This window comes from Megalopta genalis, chromosome 10 (assembly GCF_051020955.1).
Source record: "Megalopta genalis isolate 19385.01 chromosome 10, iyMegGena1_principal, whole genome shotgun sequence".
Classification (NCBI taxonomy): domain Eukaryota; kingdom Metazoa; phylum Arthropoda; class Insecta; order Hymenoptera; family Halictidae; genus Megalopta; species Megalopta genalis.
In genome coordinates, this window is record NC_135022.1 from 14,547,866 (window position 1) to 14,571,632 (window position 23,767).

Here is a 23,767-nt window from a genome sequence, read left to right on the forward strand (position 1 = left end):
TTAATATAGTAACATGGTTACCTTATTATGATTTATTGTCATTTAGATATTCTTTCAAATACACTTTTATAATATAATAATGATAAAGTTGTATTTGATGTATCTTACTTAATATATTAATTGAACCTTTTAAATAAATCCTTTTTAGAAAGATTTCAGTTTGATAGATTATAAAATAAAGTCAACCTTTATACAATCAGTATTTAATTTATAGACAACTACATGAGAAAGTTAAAATATTTCTGGCGCAGGTGGGTTACCAAAAAGATATTCCCAAGATGGTGGATATATAACATTAATACCAGTATCAGAATTAGTTTCTAATATGTTCAACCACTGATTCAAACCTTTAAGTAACATTAATGCATCAGAAACATTATCTCCTTCCGAACAATAATAAAAAAGTACAGTACAAGGAACATTCACTGATCTGAGGTAATTGTAAAGTCCATTTGCAAATCCTCCTCCAGGAATGTAACAGTTTTCTGTAGATTCTACTGAAGTCCTTGTTGTATGCTCCTTCCAATGAAGAGATTGAAGAAGTTGTTCATTATTTAATAATGAATTATCCGAAGAAAGATACCTTAATCTTGAATCTGATCTATCCAATCGTTCATAATCATAACTGCTAGTTAAAATTATTATCTATAAAAAAATGATTACTTACCATAAAAAATATAATGAAGTAATCAATTAAGTATTTAATGGAATACTACATACCTTGCTAAGTTTTTTTAGTTGAATAAATTGTACCAGTTTCTTATAAAAATCAGTTGAATTACCAACATAAGGAGATCTTAATTGTAGCAATATTATTTTACAAGTAGTTTCAAGATAAAAATCAGCAGCTGTACACAGGGAACTAGACTTTTTGTCGTAAGGATCATGACCAATAATTGGTAGGAACATTGAACTCCACATTGATCCAATTTTCTGTAGATTTAAAGTTGATATCAATAGATCAATAGATAATTGTCCAACATTTCCAACTGCCACCGAAGGAAGTATTAGGGTATAATCTTCAAGATCAATTTCTTCTGCTATTTTTATCATTTCTGTGTAATAAATTATAAATAAATACCTATTTTAATTATAATTTCTATAACGTTTATTTATACAAACCTATGTTGTAAAAGTATCACTATTACAATGATGTTTAAATGAAGTAAACACTCGAGTACAAACTTGAAAACTGCAAGTCACTGTAACAAAATGATTATTAAATTAAGTTGGTTTACATATGTATATGTACATAGTTTTGGTTATAGGTTTGAATTCTTTCACTTCAATGTGATATGTATAAACTTAAATAAAATCAGTATAATTATTTATATACTTAGAGTATGCTTTAAGTATATATACAAATATGAATATAAGAGAAATTTGTACATGAATCACAAAATTATTAACAAACCACTAGAATACACCACTAAATTACAGTTGGTATTTCTGTTTCGTAAATTCCAGTGCTCTGTCAATCGTACGTATATTATGTTATGTACATATGTTAATAGAAAATATATTTGTTAATAAAATATTGAATGAAAGCGTTAATTTAAATTATAATATAACGAAATTGAATCGGGAAAATTGTTACTTGTAACACTTGTAATTTTCAGTTAAAATGGATCTGTTAGTATTATTATTTTAAAGTGCATTATTATTTACAATAAACTATTATAAAATGTTGCTATTTTTTAAATTAATAATGGATTTATTAAGGAACTGAAATTTAGTTAAGATTCACGTAATATAATTGATCTTGCTAGACTTTAATTGGTGAAGGACGATCGGTATTAAAGCGTAATTCTTTACCGATTGCGCACCGCGGCGGCATGTGACGTCACGCATCACCGCCCCGCGATGCCTTTCGGGAAATAGCGTCGCCATCTTGAGTGGCATGGCCCAGCTAGACAGTGCGCCCTGAGCAAAGACATGCGATTTATCGCGAAAACATTGAACGTCCCGAGAATCACGGATTCCTGTGAATCATAGCAGATCCTTGGTGCTTCGCACCTTCATCAAAATGGAGGCGGTTAAGGCATTTAATGCGGAGGTGAGCTCATTCTTACCCTCGATTCTTCTTCTAGCCCGCCGACTCTCCCTCTTCCTTTTTTCTCTCGTTTCTCCTCTTTCCGTTTCCCTTTACGATATTTCTGTTTCGAAGTCGTAAGCAACACATACTGTGAGATAGATTCCTAGAAGAAATGCTCTTCTCAATGTTCTTTAGTGATCGTGATATCAGGATTCGAGTGATGCTGTGTTCGACGAATGCTTTGATTTCTAGTCCCTATGCAAGAGAGGGGGAGAAACTATCTCTATACGCAGGCAAGAGGGAGAGTAGTGAACGAGAATCTTTATTATGATTTAGAGTGTTTTTGTGATATATGATTGCGGTAGATATTGTTATTAATCAAGATTTATGACATTGGTTAGATGGTGGGAAGAAACAAATATTCTAATATTTGTGTGTTTAAAGAAAGGTGATAATAGGGGGGAAGAATGAGGAAGAAGAGTATAAGGGGTAGTAACAACTTCTATGATTTATATTAATAATATTAGTGGTTATTTTTGCTACTATATTTTAAATGGTTAAATTTGGAAACAAGTATAATTCAATGCTTTTGATATCTTAATGTAAATATAGATGTTTGTATGTGTATAATGACATAAAGTATAAAATCTAAATTACATAATATATACAAAAATTGAAGCAGTTTTTGGAAACTATGTATGAAATACATACGTTTAATTCTCTTCATTTCTCGTTTGAAAGTTGATGTATATGGTTTGACCAAATACAAACAAAACTTAATTTTAATAATACACAGTCAATATTTCAATGAGAAATTAACATGTTTTCCTTGTTTCAGCTTTCAGCTCTTTACGATGTCAAACCACCAATTTCTAAGGCCAAGATGAACTCTTTAACTAGGGGCGCAATTAAGGCAATCAAATTCTATAAACATGTTGTGCAAAGTGTTGAGAAGTTCATTCAAAAAGTATATTATTTAATAATTTATATTATTATGTTTTAATGTATAGACCAGTCTTTTACCAGTTATTTGTATGTTACAGTGTAAGCCAGAGTACAAAGTGCCTGGACTGTATGTTATAGATTCAATTGTACGCCAGTCTAGACATCAATTTGGAGTAGAGAAAGATGTCTTTGCTCCACGTTTTGCTAAGAATATGCAAACCACCTTTTTGAATCTTCTGAAATGTCCTCAGGAAGACAAGAGTAAGGTGATTAGAGTTTTAAATCTTTGGCAGAAAAATGCAGTTTTCCCTTCTGAGGTTATACAGCCTTTATTCGATCTTGCGGACCCAAATCATCCAATTCATAAAGAGCAAGCAGTTAACGCAAATGGTAAAAGAATTTCACTTGTTACAGTTTTATAATATCAGAGAAATTAAAAGTTACAGTTAATCAAATTTAAAATAAGACTGAATTTCCTGTTACTATTTTACAGGTACACTGAATACTTCTTCAACAAATAACACAAGTAATACAGGTACTGCTGTTAAAACACCTCCCTTAACTGTAAAGAATGCAGTAAAAGATCAGAAGCTGTTTTCCTCTGCAAAGACAATTGATCCTGTTTGGCTTGCGCAAACGAAAATGGAAACAGCAAATATAGTAAATGCTAATAAGCTCTTGGTATGTCTTCAAATATTTAATTATTAAACTTTTTTATTTCATTTTACTGTACCATTGATTTCAATTCGTTTTAGGGCCAGACAAATGCAGGTCAAATGGATGCGTCTTTTCTTGATCAACTACAACATTTACAACAATTATTGCTTAAAAAACAAGAGGCAGCAAATGAACAAAAAACTTCCGTGAAATTTGATAAGAAGCTGCTAGATTTTGATTATGGCGAAGAAGAAGACGATGACGTTGTTGTTGCGAATTCTCCAGTGGCAACAACGGCGTCAAATGCTGGCCAACACAACGTTCCTACAGGAAATAGTTTAGAAAGTCTTGGATTTCTTCTAACAAATCCAGAGGTATACATTAAAAGAAGTTTGGATAATATGTTTTACATAAAATAAAATTTGTCACTTGCAACTAGAATAAAATTAATTAATTGTTTAATTTGTAACAGGTTTTAAGACAGCTTCAAACGTTACAACAAACAATGCAAGGAAATGCTTCTTCATCACAACATGAAATGGAAGAAAAAATGAGGAAACTACAACAAATGAAGCAACAGGAGGAAGAGTTTGATAAACACCTAGCACAAACTGTTCCTGTAAGTTAATGCGGAATATAAAATTTTATATGTATTTATATAATAATGTACATATATTGTATAAATCTAAATTGGAGATGATTTTTCACGATTTTTTTTTATTTCTTTAGAATTTACCATTTGCGTCGGAATGCGAATTAAAACCGTCGGACATTTTGAAACCAAATCAACAAAACACATACACAACAAATGTAAGTAGTGGGGTCATACAAGATATGAGTCAACCGCCACCAGGTTATCCACCGGCTCTACCGTATGCCTCTCAACCTCTGTCAAATATTAGGCAAATTAATCAACAAGGCCATCAGAATCAAAAAAGTCCGCTTCTCGATGAACGACAAGACACGCAAGATTATTCAGGGTAAAATATTTAACTTAACGCTTCAATTTACGATTAACTTCACTCGTTCATGAAGTTCACATTCATTTTAACTTTTTCCATTACTTGATGATTTAATTTAATTAAATATTTAAATTAATTGTTAATAATTTATAATTACAGAAATGGTGCAAGGCGAGATAGTAGCAGTGTAGAAATTGTAAATTGTGATAGTGCGAGATCACAAAGCAGATCTCCTGATCGATATAGGCATCACAGTCGATCTAGATCACCACGACATAGAGATAGAGATAGAGACAGGGATAGAGATCGAGATCGAGACAGAGATAGAAAATCCCGATCGAGAAGCAGGTCCAGAAGAAGGAGGTAATTGAAATACTTACATTTGTTTCTAAATTTACATTCATTTCTTACTTTATTATGAAATATTATATTGCAGGTCTCGCTCTAGAGATAGAGGACGTGATAGAAAACGCGATGATAGTCGAGAAAAAATGACTGAAGAAGAACGAGAGAAGGAAAGAGAAAGGCGTAAACGAGGCCTGCCACCAATTGTGAGAGATAAATTAAGCGGTAGTTTTCACATTATTATATTTATTGATGATATTCATGATGTCATAATGGCATAGTAATACTTATTAAAGCCAATGTTAAATAATGTTCTTATAGTTAAAAATCTAATATCTGTTACAGTTTGTAGTACAACGCTTTGGGTAGGGCATTTATCTAAGTTGGTACATCAAGAAGAACTTTCAGACACTTTTGGAGAATTTGGTGATATTGTCAGCATAGATTTAATTTCACCTAGAGGTTGTGCTTTTATATGTATGAATAGAAGACAGGATGCATATAGAGCTCTTACTAAACTTAAAAATCACAAAATGCAGGGGAAAGCAATCACTGTAAGTTATATAACTTATAACAAATTTCATGTTTAAACTTTATAACGAAATATGTTTTTGGAATAATAAAAATGCTTATGTATTTTAGTTAGCCTGGGCACCAGGAAAAGGTGTAAAAGGGAAAGAATGGAAAGATTATTGGGAAGTTGAACTGGGAGTTAGTTATATCCCTTGGAATAAATTAATTAACGTTACTGATCAGGACCTAGAATTACTTGAGGAAGGTGGAATGATTGATGAAGATACCCTGCCGCCTAATTTGAAAGGTAACTAAAATTATTTATAGTCACAAATTGAATTATCATATATCATTTTTTAACCTTAATTGTATTCTGTAATTGTTATTTAATACATCTTGTAGGTAAACTAAAGCATTCCGGAACAAATGCAGACATACTTCAGCAGCAATTGCAATTACAGCAACAAGCTTTGGTTGCAGCTGCCGCTATGCCAAGTCTAGCTGATGGTATTGTGAATGTAATGCAACCTACAACTGCCACTCAGCAGCAGCAGTCTCAACAGAGTCAACAACAAGGTCAACAACAGCAGCAAGTGATTGATACAAGTCAACCACCCCCCATTAGACCTCCTACGTCAGCTGCACTTCTGCCACCGCCAAATACCCAACTACAAATGATGCCACCTGCTTTCACAATGCCCGGAGTCCCCCGTAATTAATGTTTTATTGTATGATATTCTGTTTTTAATTATTGAAACGCTAAATTGTTTTTGCTATTGTTTAGGCATGCTTGGACCAATGGGATTACCAATGGCGCATAGCTTGATGCCGAATGTTCCAATAGGTGTACCACCGCCAAATATGCAAAGTTTGTTAGGACCGCCAGGAATGATGCAAACTATGCTTACACCACAAGTTAATTCACCGTTTGGAGCTGGCGTAGGTGTCGGTTTATTGACTCAAATACCTCTGCCAGCACCTGCTGCACCTTCTGATAAGCCCAATTCTACTGGTACGTGTAGTTAAATTGAAATTGATTTTGTCATAACAACATGAGAAACAATAAAAGAGGAAGTAATTAAATTTTATTTGAAAACTTAATAATATTTTCAGGTATGCCACATAATGTTCCTCCAATTGGAGTTCCGCCACCAACAACGGAAACGGGAATGCCAAATCTGCCAATGTTACGTCAGCCTTACGGTGTAGGGCCTTCTGCTCCTTTACAAATGCAACTACCTCAACAACAACATTCTGCGGATGATATGGATGTAGAAATGGAAGACGCGATGCCTCAAAGTTCGAATGGGGCTAAGAATAAGGGCAACTTAATTGACCAATTATCACAAAACGACGACAGACCAGATGGTGATCAACAATCAGATGTAAGAATTTATTAATGAATTGTACGGCTTTCTATGTATTTAGAATTGGACTAATATATTTAATTCCAGGCAGCTTTTATATTTGTAGTGAAAATGTACTATAATGAATTATATAAATTTAATTTAAATTTAGCAACAGCATCGGGATTACAAAGAAAGAGACAGGGAACGAGAAAACAGAGAGAGAAGAGATAGAGAAACACATTTGTCTCATAGAGATAGAGACAACAATGATTCCAGAATGGATCGTGGAAGAGAAAGAGGTAGAGGAAGAGATCGGGGACGCGACCGTAGGAGAGATATCAGAGACAGAGATAGGGATGAGAGAAGAGAAAGAGAGAACAGAGAAAATCGCGAAGGCAATCCACAAAATCAAAGCCTTCAAGTACTAATTTTTAAATTTAGAATATTTTGTTGTAGTAATGATAATAATAAACAGTTGTGCTTTCATTAACAAAATGTTTGATTTCAGGAAAATGATTCCACTCCGAAAAAGGACGCTAAACCGAGCTTAGCGGATCGCCTACGTCAATTGGCTGACGGTACTCTTCCCCTAGAAGATCGAGTTGATCGAATACCCCCTCGTAGCCGGCAAGATCGAGACAGGTCGGATAGAAGCTTTGATGACTCCCGAGCAGCACGTGGTGAACCACTCTCATCGCTAATGGATTTACCGAAATTCGGTTTACCTCAAGAAAGAAGTGACTTTCCTGCTCGACCGCCAGATTTCCGAAATCCCCAAGATCCAAGAGAATTTCAACAACAGAGAGACAGACAGAATTTTGGAAGAGGTCCTAGAGGATCACAAATGCATGAAGAATTTATGGACGCTCCAAGGATACAGGGTGGTATGTTCCAAGAAGAGTTCGATAATAGAATACATGGGCAGCAAAGAATAGAAGAATTTGGAAGACTTGGACCCCCCCGAGAACAGAGGTAAGTTCATTTTATGGTCATTTGGGAGCTTTCAATATTTTAATGTATCTTGTTTTGAAAAAAAAATCACGAGTCTATATTTCATAATTTCAACTCTTTACTTTACATGGTATACTCTATGTAGTTGATTGTGCATTTTAGATGAAACACATATTTTTAAAACATCTAATGAATATTAATAGATGTTTATTTAACAATAAATATAGTATATTTTGATAATAATTTAACTAACTAACTTTAAGTAAATTAGTTATTGATTATTCTTGTCTGCCAAAGGGAGGAATTTGACAGGTCTGAAGTGAGAGGAAGAAGGCCGCTTGATGATCGGGATCGGTTTGATTATGAAATTAGGCGGGATGGTTTCGATCCACGGCTACAGGATGGCTTCGATCCAAGAGGACATCTGGATCGTGGTGATTTTGAACCTAGAAGACGAGAATTTTTTGGAATTGAACCCATGTTTGGAATGCCACCTATTATGGGACCCAGAGGTCCGAGACCTGGTCATCCCGATGGGTTTGGTCCTCGTCCAGCTCCTTTAGGTGCTCGTGGCCCCGGTAAGAACATCGTTTTTTTTTATTAGAGCTCAATGTTTCATTTCCAAGTATATTGAATTAATTGTTCATTTCACTTTTTTGAAAAAAATGTGGATCATTTTGGCTTAGTATGACATCGGAAGGTTAATTTTTAAATTAAATTAATAATTGTCTGACAGAATTATTACGTGACAAACAGATTAAATTGCAGTTATTTAAATGTTTGTAATTGTATAAAGAATATATTGTTGAATTTGGAAGTACCTACAGAATTAATGTTGGACAATGGCATTTATCCGCATACATTGGTCAATTAAAGTTTTTGAAAGGCACATCAAGTTAAGTTTTTTTCTCTACCAATTGTTACGGTGCAGGCAGCGCTCGGAATTAACCAGCACGTAACATGAGGATCGCAAGCGCTACGCCTTCTGACTCCCATCGCACGTCAGCGAGGGAGAGGGAGAGAGAGAGAGAAAGAGCGACGGGTGTCAGGAGGCATAACCCTCGCGATCCTCATATTGGGTGCTGGTTAATTCCAAGCTCTGAGTGTAGGGTTTTGTAATAGGTTATAATGTTTCTAAGTAATAAAATCTAAAATTCATTTTAACAGTTCAATGTTTAATTATTCAGAAATTTTCTTTTATAAAATGCCTAATTAAACAAAGAAATGTATAAAAATATTACTAAACATTTCTTTTTTAGGACCTTTAATGTTCCATCCAAGAGGGTTAGGACCTCGTCCTCTTCGCCCTGGTATGAGACCTTTTGGTCCACGTGGTCCACCGTTTGATCCTCGTGAGCCGGATGCTTTTTTCAGACCTCCTTTCGATGATATTCGCCCACATGTTCGGCCACCATTTGGACCTATGGGCCCTCCATCCATTCTTCCTCCAGAGTCTGCTGCTCCGTGGAGAAATCAGGAACACCCTCCCGGCTCATGGCCTCCTGATTCTGAAAATCATTCGCAAAGAGACAATCCCAGAGACAAAAAAGGTGTTAAACATCCAAACAACCAAAATATGGAACGGGACAGTCGGAACAACAGGGGACGTAAATCTAGGTGGGCCAATGTGAGTCCATCCGGAGAGGAAACGGAAGAACCGAAAGAGCAGGAACCATCTTCTGTTCCTGTTGATGTGAAAGAAGAATCTATCAAGGAAGAGGAAGCTGTTGTGAAACCTGAAGAACAAAAAACTGAATTAATGGAAGTAATTCCTAGTGAAAAGAAGGAGGATTTGGAAGAATCATCAATTGAGACGAAACAAGAAGAAGGCATTGAAACGACGAAGGAGGAAGAGGACCGCAGGGATTCTTAGACCAAAGTAAAGAGCGATTTTTCTCTTTAAGATTTTTTCTTACTCTGTGGAGTGGTGTGAAGGGGGACTCATTATATTGAGCTGAATTAGGTCGGAACAAAATAACTTCTTTGGAAAATGAAACGCTAAATACTAGATTAATTATTACATTCGATTAATGATATTATTGTGAAATCAAATATACGTTGATTTCAGATATTGGCTATGAAATTATAATAAAGGTATTTCTATAGAAAATTAACCGATAGAAGGAATTATAAAAAATGTAATTGAAGAGCCACAAGTCGCACTTAAAATGAATAATTTTGAGAGACGTAGTATTAAAATTTAATAAACAAAAATGTTAAATTTAAATTGATTTTTATATCATTATATAACGTGCAAAATGAAAGTAGTAGAAAGAATTTAAATGCTTAATGAAAAGCAAATTTTCTTAAGAAGTGAGCGTTTCAAATTTCAAAGAAATCAATTTTTTAATCGGCTACACGTGTGAGGCACTGTGATTTGAGAACACAGGACCTATGACCCGTGGATACTCCAAGTGGCGACTTATTTATTAAATTGTAAATACTTTTGTATTTTCGTAGTAAACAATTATACAGTGCATCATGTTTGAGCGCGTCAATTCAATTATTTCTTAAGCTATTAAAACTACATTATTGTTTACACAGAATTTGCTTTGTGTTAAATGAGAAAAGATAATGGCGGACTGAAATATTTATAAATCAATTGTTGCAAAGATTTCAAGTTTGCCTACAAATTTTTAAATGCAATTACCTATTTTTATGATACTAATCTTTAGTTCGTTGAATTCATCTCAGAACGCACAACATAAACATATACATATAGTTTCATTTGGAAAAATGGTGGTGATCTTGAAATCTATGAAACATTTAAATTCATTACTAAGTTTTTTCTCTAAGACAATACAACTTCTGCATAAACATCTTTTTTATATTTTCCATGGCCTAAGAAATAATTGACTGTACACATTCAAACCATACCTACTGTATAGATAGATGAATCTTAATAGTAGGATCTTGATTAACCGTACATCTTACAAACTTCAAGTATTTTCATATGGACATTTTTGTTGATTGAACTCTATATTCAATACAAGTCTTATAATGCAGATTTTACATATGTATATATGTGATATACATACATATATAGTACATTTACGAATTTAATAGCATGTATTAAATTTAATTTTTAGCTACATCTTCTTGAAAGATTTTTTATTAATTGTTAATTACACACTGAACAGTGATTTGAACTTTGGAATAAAGTTACATTTATACAGAATTGAACGTTCGATCAACAGAAAAGGTCAGAAATAAAATATGTATGCGCTAATTCGGGTAAGCAAGATTCTACCACCGCAAATATTTAAATAGATAGAGAGAGAGATTATATATATAAATATATATTTATATACACTTATATATATATAAATATATATTTATATATATATGTGTATGAGAATGAATGTAAACTACAAAGAATGGAAGAGAATGAGTGGGAGAGAGTGATTGAGAGAAAGAGAGAGAAAAAACGAGAGAAAGTGAAATAGAGAGCGAGAGTATATATAGCGCCCTTGTTCGGCGTAGCTCAATCAAACGAACGAAAAATAAATATTTTCTATATAACATCTTTTTTCATAAGCAGAATTATAGCCTCTCATTCCGCTTGGCTCCCGGAATTGCCTTACGTTGTTTTGTTTACTTTTAAGAGAACTCCTGGCATTGGATACTTCAGATCGAATAATTCATTTAATTGCACCCAGTTATAAAAGACATCTCGTGAATTATGAAATTCTATTTAAATAATTTTGTCTGGGAGTCTTCGTAGGAAAATTAAAAATTTTAATTATTCACTAACACTGATCAACCATGCATAAAAATTTAATTAATTTTTTTAGTTTTACCTACTTTTGTTTCTATTCAAATGAAAGCTCTTAATTAAGTATGGGAAAAAGTTACGGAGAAAAGTTGCATAGTTCAAATGAGAATGTATAGTGAACAAAACAATTTTAAGAAATTGTTTTTAACTGTCTTATTTACATGGCAATTATTATTACCTTAAAGTGCGTGCATTGATATAATTCTTGGTTATTTCTCTTCGAGTGTAGTACTATTCTAATCGGATTTGATATGTCTTCTAACTATGCATTTTTTATCTGGAAAATTTTTCCTCCGAATATCAAATTATTCTGTGATCAATATTTTATGGTGCAAAGACGTTCAATTAAGAAACACAGAAGTGTTCATTATCAAGAAAGAAAAGAAAGATACGTTGTGAACGATATTCGGAATGGAATGAAATCTTTTCAGAGCAGCTTTGGATACTTGTTCAGTACTCGTACTCGTGTGTTCACATGCGTGAGTCTCTCTCTCTGTCGCCACACGACGATGGAACACCAGCCACCAGGTCGCTTGCGCTCAAACAGAGTGACAAGTGCAAGGTACTGTTGTGTTTATAACTCATTATATTTATATACTGAATGCTATATTTCTTTCTGGACGAACTACAACGAAAGCATCCTGAAATGCATCAAATCGTTGTTATTATTACTATTATTACTATTATTATTATTATTATTATTATTATTATTATCATTATTATTATTATTAGTATTAGTATTATTGTTGTTGATTGATGTTGTACAAACGATTTGAACGTCGGAACGAGGCAAATCGTCTGAATGAATATAATTTCCAATTTTTAAACTGTTCTCATCAGCTGTGCTCAAGTGAATCTTTAGATAAACTGAGCTTACTTGATTTAGATCTTTTAGTAATTCAAATCATTTTTCATAATTGGGACATTAATTTTATTTTAAGCAGTAGCAATATTAGTATACTTTATATATTTAACGTGTAGAGTTTAATATTACGAAATGCTACATCAAATGATAAGATTGTACATTTTGTTCGTAATTGCTGTGCAATAATTGATGGTACGAGCGATGATTGCACATAGAATAATTACTCTTTAATGACTAAATATTATTTGTCAAGTACAAGAAAAACATGTTTATTCTGTTAATTATGGTTAATTAATGGTTAGATTGGTTAGTCTAATTTATCAAATTTTTGATAAATCTTTCACAAATTTAAATCTAATTTAATAATCGACACCAAGTTTAATATAATCCGCCCCAGAGTAATGATTTTCAAACGCTAATGAAATTTGACTAACAATCGAAACTTGTTGCGACATAGTTTCGTGTAAACACAAGTTCGTCCAGAATGCAATAATATTTTTTTACCAAATATTATAAATTTCTTTTGAAGTTAGATCGAAAAAATTAAGAAGAACATAACCGAAAGTAGTATAAAGAGCCCGTGCACCACTCCGGAGCAGAGTTTAAGAAAAAAGAGTTCCATTTTTCAATTTTAAGAAAATAGCTTAACGAGCAGAAAAGAGTAGAAGGACCCAATATTAATTCATTTACATAAACAAATCATACTTTATGTGACGTTTCGTTTACTAATTTATACGCAAGTGACGAGCAATAACAGGATTAACAAATTGAAAAGGCAACGAAAATCATATTTTATAATCAATCTATATATCATAGATTGCAAATAAGTTATCCTTTTTATTCTTTTATTTAACCAAAATATACTTGTCCTCATTATCAATTAATTAAATATCAATTTACTTCCATTGTGAGTATTATTATTTCATTGCTGTTGTTTTTGAAATCCATTTTTCAAATTGTGTGACGTGTGTGTATTTTATAGCCTGTTATTGACGTCGATTTGATCGATGGAAAAAGTTGATACGCACATGCGCAGAAGTTCGTGGTCAATAAAGGAATTAAGATTGAATATATATATATATATATAAATATATATATATATAGGATGTCTCGAGTAGATCGTTATTTTTCGATTTTTCGAAAAATGTGAAGTGTATATATCGATAGGTTCACGAGCAGACAGAATCGAATATATGCGTGGAAAGCTTGCAAGAACGTTATAATATTTGAACACAAAGATGATTGAATGCTTCGAGAATCGAGTATCTCGAGTCGAACTTCTTTGAGCAGTCATGTCATGAGCAAGAAATGTATTTTGCCCTAACAAGGGTATATACTGAAATAACTTCAGCGGATCTTAATTAAATTTTAGGAAGAAGTAATTCTTACAAAAATATTTGACACGTAATTTTTTGCATCAACCATTTTCTGTATCGAAAGGATGGAAATAGCTCCCGAAGTTGGGGGTGAGAATCCGATGTGACTGAATATTTTGGAAACGATTACAATCGGAACGATGGTTTATAAATTAATTTTTGAACAAGCAATCCGGAAGAGTAAAACAATTTCAGATATTTTTATTTGTTTAAAAGATAACACTTATGTCAATACTTGCTTCATACAAAAATTTATTATCAATTATATTTTTTTTACAGTTTCTACAAATCAAACTTTTTAGATGTAAAATTATTGAAAGATTTTACGGCTTTTTTTACTCACAACTCACGAGTATTAATAACACAATTTGATAATCGAATGATCGGAGTAGACAATGTAAATGTATAATGTCCCTGTTATAAGAGGTAAGGCGGCTAATGGTGTGGCCGTTGTACATATATGCTACCTCTACGTCAAAAATACCGTATATGATACCGTCAGAGATATTGTATTTCTATTTATTTTTTATATCATATCTTTAAAGTTATTAATGTCTTTATAGAAGTTTTCTCTCCGTGGAAAATGTGCCACTGATTTGGGGAGTCTGGCTTGCAGAAGACTTCTGAACAAAGTCCTATTATGATATAATTTTTCTTACCATCAAAATCACAATTATAATTTTTATCTGTACTTTCAATCATCCAGGACACTTTGACAATAATTGCAAGAAGAATTGTGTAATAATGATTGTAGCCCATATGTTGACTACACCCTGAGCTGCTTTATCTTTTACAGTGGATGCCATCGTCTATCACGCTCTAATGATGCATTGTCAATTTTAAGTATTCTGTGGTCTACTATTTTGTAATTATTGAAAATATCGTGTAATGGTTGATAAAGATATTTATGAAATATTTTTGTAAGAACTATTTACTCCCAAATTTTAATTAACATTTTAGGCATGACGTATTCCGATCGGAACACTTTTGATAATTATAGAATAAAAATATCAAATGAAACAAGATCCATGTCGAGACGGGCATCGAACTTGACCTCGGACGCTAAAGAAATCAAAACAAGTGCAACATCATCACTGGATGCCGGCTCTTGTTTAATTTATAAATTTCCTTGTCTCGAGGCTCAGTTCGAACTATTATAAACGTCCCCAGGGCGTTAAGATCGGCCCCCCAATGTCATTTCAGTAAATTCTATTATGAGAGCGTACTGAATTACCTTCAGAGACAATGAAGTAAATTCTCTCTAATTGTCCGTCAGCCTGTACATAAAAGTAGACAATTTGGAAAGAGGAGATACGATTAGTCGAGCCTTACGGTTCGTTTTTATAGTTGACAATCGGCAGCTATAGAAACGAGCTGTGGGCCTCAAATAATCGTATCTTCTCTTCCCAAATTGTTCATTTTTTTGTTTAGAAGCTGAGGGACAATTGAGGAGAATTCACTGTACTTCGAGACACATGATGTTAGAACAGATACAAATATTCTGGAGGAACCGTACGCCAAATATGTCCACTTCTGACCCAGAAGTAAGATAAATGTGACCATGTGAAAACCATAATGACGTAATAGGAATTAGAAAAGAGGTGACAGAATGTTATGATATATTTTTAAAGGTAAGGTGACGTCTTGCACGTGACACCGTACTCAACAAATTGTATACAGGATGACCCATTTAAGCGAGATCACGTAAATATCTCTTCAAGTTGTTGCGGTAAAAAAGTATTTTTTACATAGTTTCAAGGGACATTATTATTGGTAAGAAGTTACTCCCGACCGGTTTCGATCGAATTTAAATATGTTGTAAAACTCAACATTCGAACTACTTTTCTCCTATACATTCAACTGCTACTCGGGCCTAGTTCGCGAAATATTCGCGAAAAATTGATACTACGCTACTACATTGGTTTGATTAGTTTCTCTGGACCGCGGGAACGACTTCGACAATTCTCAAATGCGGCAATGTAACGTTAAATATGTCGGAAACCGTAAGTTCTCTATTTTTTACATATATTTATTTTGAAGGTGGCATAAGTCACTTTTTCTTTTTTTTTTTTAAATGAAAAGATACCGTTCAATTATAATTAGTGCTACCATTAACTCGATTTTTTTGAGAAAGTGACTTATGCCACTTTCAAAATAAACGGCTCGTATGTAGAAGAGAAAAGCTACCTCCTTGACAAAAGTTCACCCGTTAGGAAGGTTGCTTGCTTGGGCAACGGGATAACGCATGAAGCAGTAGAGATAAATGACGGTTCTATACTGATACACACGCTGCCAATGACAAGGTATTGCGTGATTCATTGTAGTAGCAGTAACACAACAGTTTTTCGTAAATATTTCAAAAATTAAGCCCGAGCACCGGTTACATGTATGGGCAAAAGTTGCTTAGAGCATTGAGTTTTTTACAGCATATATTGATTATAAACTTGGTAAAGAGTAATTTTTTCTGCATAATTACCAATATCTTTTGCATTGCAACAATTTGAAGAGATAGTTAGGCGAACTTAGTTTCTGGGTGCATATAATATATACATATAGATTTAACATGTTATCTTATCCCTATCCTAGGGTTGGGAATTCTTCTGGCGAGGCTAGTCTGCATGGTAGTTGAGGTAACGGTTCGAGGGGCCGAAACTCGTAAGCAATCAATTGTCTAGACACGACGTACAGCGGTGCTATACAAAACTGTCTCTCAGGAGGCAAACGCTGTCCCCAGAATTGTATCATATTTATAATTGCCATAACTGAGACTAACCAATATGATTGTGCGTAAGAAAGCAAGGTTGGAAGGAAAGATAGGGCCGCGAAGAGCTCTTCCGCTGAACAACCAGTGCTGACCTACCTACGGTATACCGCGATAATTGTCGCAGATTCAGGGGCTTATTGTGACACGAAACTGTATTAGAGCAGAGTTTTTCACATCAAGAACCCAGTAGGGGGATATAGTAACGGTACTGAATATATGAGACACAATTTACGTTTTATTAAATACCTGGTATAATAAAAAACAAAAAAGAAGTGAAAAGCTTTCGTAGCACTACATTCGTCATTTATATATATACATATCTGAAAAAAGATATTAGTTTTATAAATATTATTATTTACTGTAAAAATAAAGAAAATATAAAGGATTGCGAAATTAATATGGTTTTGAAAACGTGTCCCTAGTCTAAGAACCGGTTTAAAAGTAAAGTTATAAGTTGTTATCTGCAATTGAAAAAAAATCACTTACTTTCTGCCTTTTCAAGACGATTTGGACATGTGAAGGCAGCATCCAACAGACTCACGATATGCATAGGACTCATTTGGTAGCACTTAATGTATCGAACCTAGTTTGGTTATCGAAACAGAGAATAACCATTTTCCTTACTGATTTATTTATCGTCTCGAATCTTGTAAGCTGTTCATGTTAGAATCTGTCCAGGATCTGCTAACAACATCTTCGGTTTGAACGAAAATTAATCTAAGAACAATTTATTTGGTGTTCCATTCAAGTAACGATAGAATTTGTTGATAATTACTTGATAAAAATCGAAGCTAATAAAAAAAAAGCTGACCAGACAGTTTATCTTCAACGGTTATGCAAACATTTTTTTATAAATAACTATCAAAAATTCCAACAAGAGAAGAGACACATTTATTGGCGCATTAGTGGAACGATAGTAGTCACATGAATGATAATTTCGTGCGGAGTTTTCTGTTTTATTAATTACGAACATTGCTGCAGTGGTGCAACGTTTCTTTATAAATATACATATATACTATATTAAATACATGTCTTACATTCCATACCGTTATCCTATATTCTCGCATATTTTTTTAAGGTAGAAAACGCGATGTAGGAGACGTCGCAATCCTAACAGGCAATAAAGAACGAAACAATTATTGAGACATTAACAGTATATTAGGTAACAGCATCTAGTGTAGAGTTATCAAGGAAGTCGCTTGAGCTGCTAAAGATTCGAATCGTTCATGTTTCGTCGACTAGAGAGTTTCATTCAATTTATTTCTCACGCTCTGTACTTTCCCCAAATCATAGGGATCAACATTATCAGCCGAAAAGCGACATGATGAAACTGGAGCAGCTTGAAAAAGATCCAAATTTGTGAAGTTTCTGACAATGTTTCATTAAATTCGTTCAAACTGAATTGGTATGGAACGTATAGCAATAGTATAAAATCATTGAAGATTTCCTGATGAACTTTCTTCTCTTTTTCCAAATATATCCGTATTGTTTCCGACACGTCAACTCTTCGAAACATTCTGTGTAGTAAAGTATTATATCTTTTTTGTGAAACATTTCGTAAATTATTGATTGTTTCTCTCTCTCTCTCTCTCTCTCTCTCTCTCTCTCTCTCTCTCTCTCTCATAATACTTTATTATTATTCACAGTGCTTAATTTATGCATGTAACGACTGAATGTCTTCCATTTGCGTTTATTGGCCGTTCGATAAGTGCCCATTTTCCAAAAATGCTTACTTCTGCAGCTCTTTATACAACTGTTACTTAACTTTCTACCTCGATATCCCTGCGATCTCTTTTCTTCTTCGTTAATGATTTATAAAGTAACAGTCATTCGCGGTATTGGCTTTTAATGTTTACGTTTACAGACTTGTCTCATTGGAAGGAGTGTACAAGAAGGAATCCATCTGAATTTTTCCAATTGACTAAACTTTAGTCGTTAAAGGGTTATACACATTGATCATCCAAAAGCAAAGAACGATTTCATTCTGGAAACTAAGCCCGTCTTTAGAGACAGAAAGTTTGGAACTTTGAACCACCTTCCATATGTTTGTACGTCAATGCTTCCCTCTGCGTCGATGCTTAAGCTTCCAACACTGTAGCCTGCATATAAGAAAAGAATAGATCCGACCTATTCTATCGGTCATAATGGGTTGTTCGCTATTTCGCAATCGCTTATTTTATGAAATTTAGTTGTTCGAAAAGTGATTAATCTCTGATTCAAATAGTGGGCAGTTACTGCGCACAGAGTCGCGCGTTATAAGTCACCTATGACTTTTCAGACTGCAGACAAAAATAAGACCGTAATCTCAATTCGAACACATTCGATGATCTCGAGGTTCCTAATTTTCTGAAGTTAATTGACCTTGTTCACAGTCTTGCAAGCTTTTTACATTTTACATCGTCCGAACGCCGCGTCCGTTCGAACTTGTTCGAGCTAGGCCTGTAAATACAGTTTGAACTTTGAATTGTAATAAATATTTCTAACAATATATAGAATTATCCTCACGAAGAATGATTAAACGGTCATATTTTATTTATCAGTTTTACATGCTACCTTTGTGATTGTACAAAAATTGTTTTATTACTTTGAAGGGTGTGCCGTAAACCGTTATCGAGAAACTGTCGAATCAAAGGCTTATCAAAGTTATCGAAAATTCTGTTCTATCGCAGATGAATGGCAATAACTACGATAAGAATTCATGATAATCATAACATATCTTCTCCAAGCTAGCAATCCTCGAGAAGAAACTAACACTCGAATAGCTAAAAGTATTTAATACAATTTCAAATCTTAATTGTTCAAACACATCGGAATTTTTTGTATAAATAATAGGTAATTATTGAGAACAGCAGCGACCTCACTGATTTCAATGATCTTGAAATACGTTATGAAGGTCATCCTTCTGAACGACTTTTTACTATACATCTGGATTCGAATGAGATTCCTAAATTCAATTCAACATTGGCGCGATATAAGAAATTAATAGTAAAAATAGTAAAAGATTTTTAATAGTAAAACCAATCAAACTACATACATATTCTATGTTATTGATATTATTTTTAGAATCAATTTGTTATTATTTAACGTAAGTTAAATAATATACATTAATGAATAATAACTTTGGTAATAGCTTTGGTCTCTTAATTATCTGTGTTTCGAAACTGAAACGTGACATACTGGGTGTCCCAAAAGTTACTCAAAATTGGGAAATGAGAGATTCTTGAAGTCATTTGAAATAACTTTTCCCTTAGCGCAAATGCAATTCGCGGCTTTGTTTACGTGTTATTAACGAAAAACAATGACCAATGAGAGGCGAGGTCAACTGGCACGAGGCGATCGATCCAATGATCGGAACAGGGCTTCGTCCTCCCTCCTCACCTCTCATTGGTCACTGTTTTTCGTTAATAACACGCAAACAAAGCCGCGAATTGCATTTGCGCTAAGGGAAAAGTTATTGCAAACGACTTCAAGAACTCCTCATTTCCCGATGTTGTGTAACTTTTGGGACACCTTGCATATGAACGCGTCTTTAATGTCATATCTAAAGCGAGTCAATTTCACTTTTTGATGCGACGAATAATCCCAAGATTATTAAATAATATACAGGATGCAGAAAAGTGATTCAAGAATTTGTAATACTCACCGAGAGGAGTAAACAATGTCGAATCAATATGAGTCCGAAAGTCAATCCTTTCGACGGAACATTGACTTTTAGTATTTAAGAATATACGATAACGCGAGTGAATTTCTCTGCGACGCATTGAATGTAAATAGAGACATTGATTCGGAAGTACATCGAAGGTTATCACCAAAAAATTATTACACTAGTTTCAACAAGAATTCTTTCATAAATGTAAATTTAATAAGAACCTTTTCTTTGTCATAGTCAGTTTTGTAGTAGGTAGTAGATTGGTGGATACGGCGAAAGGGCCTAATAGAATGGTCTCCTCGATATTTCCTGATTTCAATCCATTAGATTTTTTTATGGGGACTCTTAAAAAATAATACGAGATTCGGATGGAATAATTGCAGATGTACGTCGATCAATGATCCGTAGATTGCAACAGCGGGAAGACACGTGGAAAACTTCCTGTGACGAAGAAGGTTTGTATTAAATTTGCATTTATGAAAGAATGCTTGTTAATGCTAGTCTAACGTTATCGAATATTCTTAGATGTTAAAAGTCACTTTTCTGTCGAAAGGATTTGACTTTTGTTCCCATGTTGATCGGACATTTTTTACTCCTCCCGATGAGTACTATGAATCCTTAAAGTTTCGAACCACTTCATTTTTTAACACCATGTATAACATTACAAATATTTTTTGGAAATATATCAGAAACTACATCGTGCTTATACACACAATTCAAGGTCATTCAAATTGCTCCTATTTCCAGTAATTACCAAATAATATATTATACATAAATATATATTTATGTTCGAACACAACGTGAACCTATCATTAAATATAGATTCAGCATTCGTTTTCTTTTTCTTCGTATAGGTATTTTCTGGCTATTTTAAAGATTACATTGCGAGTTACCCTCAAAGAGTAAATAGTCATCAAATTATTGTGTGTTGAAACGAAGTGGTGGGAAAAAAAATTTTTACGTTATCGGTTGATCCGTTTAAAAACAAGTATCATACGCTCGAAATATTTTTTTTTTCACGCGTTGCACAGTTAATGAAATACGATATATAATAGTAGAATTGTAAGACTGGGTGGCAAACGGACCAACAAATGAACTAAAAAGCGCTACTATAAATATTAATATTTGAAATGATGTTCGTGTATTATTCAAGTATTTATTTCTTGTTCCGTTCGTGTTCCAAACATTTGGATAATTCGTCGTATGAATACGTTACAACGCTGTTAAATGAAGTTTTGCTTACTGGTAATTTATAGTTTGTGTTTCTTAAATGGGCGTGAGTTTGAATGAAAAGATATTTAGAATTTCCGTGCATTTTGAAACAATAGATAATATCCAGCGAGACGTGTTGTCGCTTGCATAGTTGAAGAAATATAAACATCATCGAGTGAAATAATAGAAAATATATGTTGTTTATATATTAACGATGTTATATCGGATGATCAAAATTACATATTCAAAGAATGGATCATTATCGAAAAATCAGTGTACATCATTTTGTACATTCAATAAAGTGGATCTTAATTCGCAGCATGTTAATTTTAATATCATTTACCCTGTTCGATGATCTTCGAATTATTATTGTTTTATTTCCTTAACTGTGCAAACAACGGAAAAAATGCCTGTAAAAGTATTACATTAAATACTGACGAAACGTAATTAGTTTGAATATAACGTTATATTTGCTATATAAAACTTTTGATCGCTATTCAATTCTGAGAAAATAGTCTGCATTATTTTATATAGCAAACCGAAATATGATCGAACGGTCAGGCATTCTTGTATCTAGCATCGAAACATCGAATATTTTATGAGTATATGATTGAAGTATAATTAACGAATAAGGAAGTTACTGCAGACAGTTAAATAGTTGCCGATATTTTTTACGATCATTGTCTACCACTTCTATGCATTACAAACATATTGAAGTTACGTATAGTAATATCACGCGTTTGGATAGCAACGATTTTCTGTTGAAATCATGCGTTTGGTTGTAAAAAGTTGCAGTAAATAATATGAATACTTGTATGATATAACGCACTATAAACTATTAAACCGTAGACGCGTAATTAATTTCGATTATAGCTAACGAAAATACTTTGGCAGTTTTAAATTGGTAGCTTCATTTACCAATTGGAAACAATTTGGATACTATAAAATTTTATGAAATAGATTTGATGTATTTGAATTGATTATATAAGTAAAAAGAGTCACTGCTAAGTTTTAATTACATACCTAACAAATTTATCGTTGAGATATATCAAATTCATTTTTGAGTATCCTTGCCAGTCGACAATGTAAAAGAACATTACAGTTCGTAATAAAATAAAAGTTCATGCATTGTTTATTTAGAGGTACGTTAACGTTCATAAATTATCAATGTAAATATTTATTTAACAAATCGGTTAATTCGAATTTAATTGAGAAACGACATCAAATTTTCTTCCACATAAAGTTTTATGTCTTTTTGGCCGTCAAATTTTCTGTCGAGTTTCCTGAAAGAAGCAGAATTAAACAAAATCTTTATTGTTAATACGTGACTCTAAAGCTAAATATTTGTATTGTTATCTGTTTCAGGCACTTTACGTTTTGGCACGACACATGGATCTATTGCGCGATTTTTCCTCATTTCTGTGTATTTATTGTAAACATGAGCATTTTAATAAAATTGAGATATGAATACATATTACAATTTGAAAATTGCATACTCCTATGCTGTACTTTTTCTTCATTAACAATTAACATTCTTCAAAAGTTTTTGTAGTCGGTTTATTTGAGGAAGTACGTCTTTCATTAATTAAAATTATCTTCTTCTCGCTCAACGGGTAAACGCACGTTCAATGAAACATTATCTACAAAATTCATAAATACTATTGATTTAGTACTATTTATCACTTCCTATATTATTATAATCTTACATTACCATCCATTTCGAAGTTCGACCGTAAAGTGTTGTAGTTCAACTTTTATATCAACGAATTTTTTTTCTCATGAAAAAATTAAATATAATAAGGCGAAATGTAATGAAAAATTGAACAAGAAAATGTCAATAACACTGTCTACCAGAAATTTTTTCTATAGTTTTCAACAATAAATGATCTTTGTAGTGCTACTCGTCCGAATCATGAATCTGAAAATGAAATTGCTCCATCTGCAGTTTTCGTAAACGCGGACTATTTTTTGGTATTACGTAGAAATTGAAAGCATTGGAGAATTCTGTACAGGCTCAAAAGATAGGGGATACTTTCCCCTGTAGCATGTAACATGGACTTTCATGTCAATGGTATCCCCATTACAGTAATGTCTCCCTTACTGACGCTCTGATTGTCCACTAAAATGGATAATTTGGGAAGAAGAGATACGATTATTCGAACCTTGCTGCTCGTTTTTATAATTGTGGACAATTTATAACTATAAAAATAAACCGCAAGGCTCGAATAATCGTATCTCCTCTTCCCAAATTGTCCATTTTTGTGGCCAATCTGAGCGTCAATTAGAGAGACATTACTGTACTACCTCCATCCCGAGTCACCTGTGCCAATTTGCTTCGCAATCTTAGCACACTGGCTAAGATCAGTGTA

At 33.3% G+C, this 23,767-nt stretch overlaps 2 protein-coding genes and 1 long non-coding RNA gene across 11 annotated transcripts; 1 reads left to right on the forward strand and 2 right to left on the reverse strand.

The window, feature by feature from the left end:
* Positions 1-17: 17 nt before the first annotated feature.
* LOC117220281 (proteasome assembly chaperone 2) lies at positions 18-2,250 on the reverse strand. 5 transcript variants are annotated; one of them, XM_033470107.2, is made up of 4 exons: positions 2,073-2,250; positions 1,123-1,202; positions 721-1,055; positions 18-645 (listed from the first exon to the last, which is right to left on the reverse strand). In XM_033470107.2, the coding sequence occupies exons 3-4, from the start codon at positions 1,051-1,053 to the stop codon at positions 232-234; spliced, it is 747 nt and encodes a 248-aa protein (XP_033325998.2). In that variant the 5' UTR covers positions 1,054-1,055; positions 1,123-1,202; positions 2,073-2,250; the 3' UTR covers positions 18-231. The 5 variants fall into 5 exon arrangements, with proteins under 5 accessions (XP_033325998.2, XP_076380924.1, XP_076380925.1 ...); XM_076524809.1 differs by lacking the exon at positions 2,073-2,250 and adding an exon at positions 1,415-1,545; XM_076524810.1 differs by lacking the exon at positions 2,073-2,250 and adding an exon at positions 1,390-1,408.
* Positions 1,866-22,870, forward strand: Isha (Insulator su(Hw) mRNA adaptor). 5 transcript variants are annotated; one of them, XM_033470102.2, is made up of 19 exons: positions 1,867-2,056; positions 2,874-3,002; positions 3,079-3,370; positions 3,474-3,661; positions 3,736-4,011; positions 4,110-4,256; positions 4,367-4,617; positions 4,759-4,962; positions 5,036-5,169; positions 5,290-5,498; positions 5,587-5,764; positions 5,860-6,168; positions 6,242-6,469; positions 6,571-6,842; positions 6,976-7,227; positions 7,315-7,778; positions 8,055-8,335; positions 9,017-9,636; positions 22,764-22,870. In XM_033470102.2, the coding sequence occupies exons 1-18, from the start codon at positions 2,027-2,029 to the stop codon at positions 9,628-9,630; spliced, it is 4,458 nt and encodes a 1,485-aa protein (XP_033325993.1). In that variant the 5' UTR covers positions 1,867-2,026; the 3' UTR covers positions 9,631-9,636; positions 22,764-22,870. The 5 variants fall into 5 exon arrangements, with proteins under 5 accessions (XP_033325996.1, XP_033325993.1, XP_076380920.1 ...); XM_076524805.1 differs by lacking the exon at positions 22,764-22,870 and adding an exon at positions 15,205-16,934; XM_033470101.2 differs by lacking the exon at positions 22,764-22,870 and having other exon boundaries at positions 9,017-11,279.
* Positions 22,505-23,231, reverse strand: LOC117220284 (uncharacterized). The gene is made up of 3 exons (XR_013034250.1): positions 23,110-23,231; positions 22,773-23,038; positions 22,505-22,681 (listed from the first exon to the last, which is right to left on the reverse strand). It is a non-coding gene; the product is annotated as an uncharacterized LOC117220284 (long non-coding RNA).
* Positions 23,232-23,767: the final 536 nt, after the last annotated feature.

What these genes read in the sequence shown, in the direction of transcription:
- Isha (XM_033470102.2), top strand. Translation starts at nt 2,027, where the DNA reads ATGGAGGCGGTTAAGGCATTTAATGCGGAG. An exon ending in TAAATGCTAATAAGCTCTTG is followed by an intron (nt 3,662 to 3,735) that starts GTATGTCTTCAA and finishes AATTCGTTTTAG; the next exon opens with GGCCAGACAAATGCAGGTCA. An exon ending in CACAAAATCAAAGCCTTCAA is followed by an intron (nt 7,228 to 7,314) that starts GTACTAATTTTT and finishes GTTTGATTTCAG; the next exon opens with GAAAATGATTCCACTCCGAA.
- LOC117220281 (XM_033470107.2), bottom strand. Translation starts at nt 1,053, where the DNA reads ATGATAAAAATAGCAGAAGAAATTGATCTTGAAGATTATACCCTAATA. An exon ending in AACTAAAAAAACTTAGCAAG is followed by an intron (nt 646 to 720) that starts GTATGTAGTATT and finishes ATTTTTTTATAG; the next exon opens with ATAATAATTTTAACTAGCAG.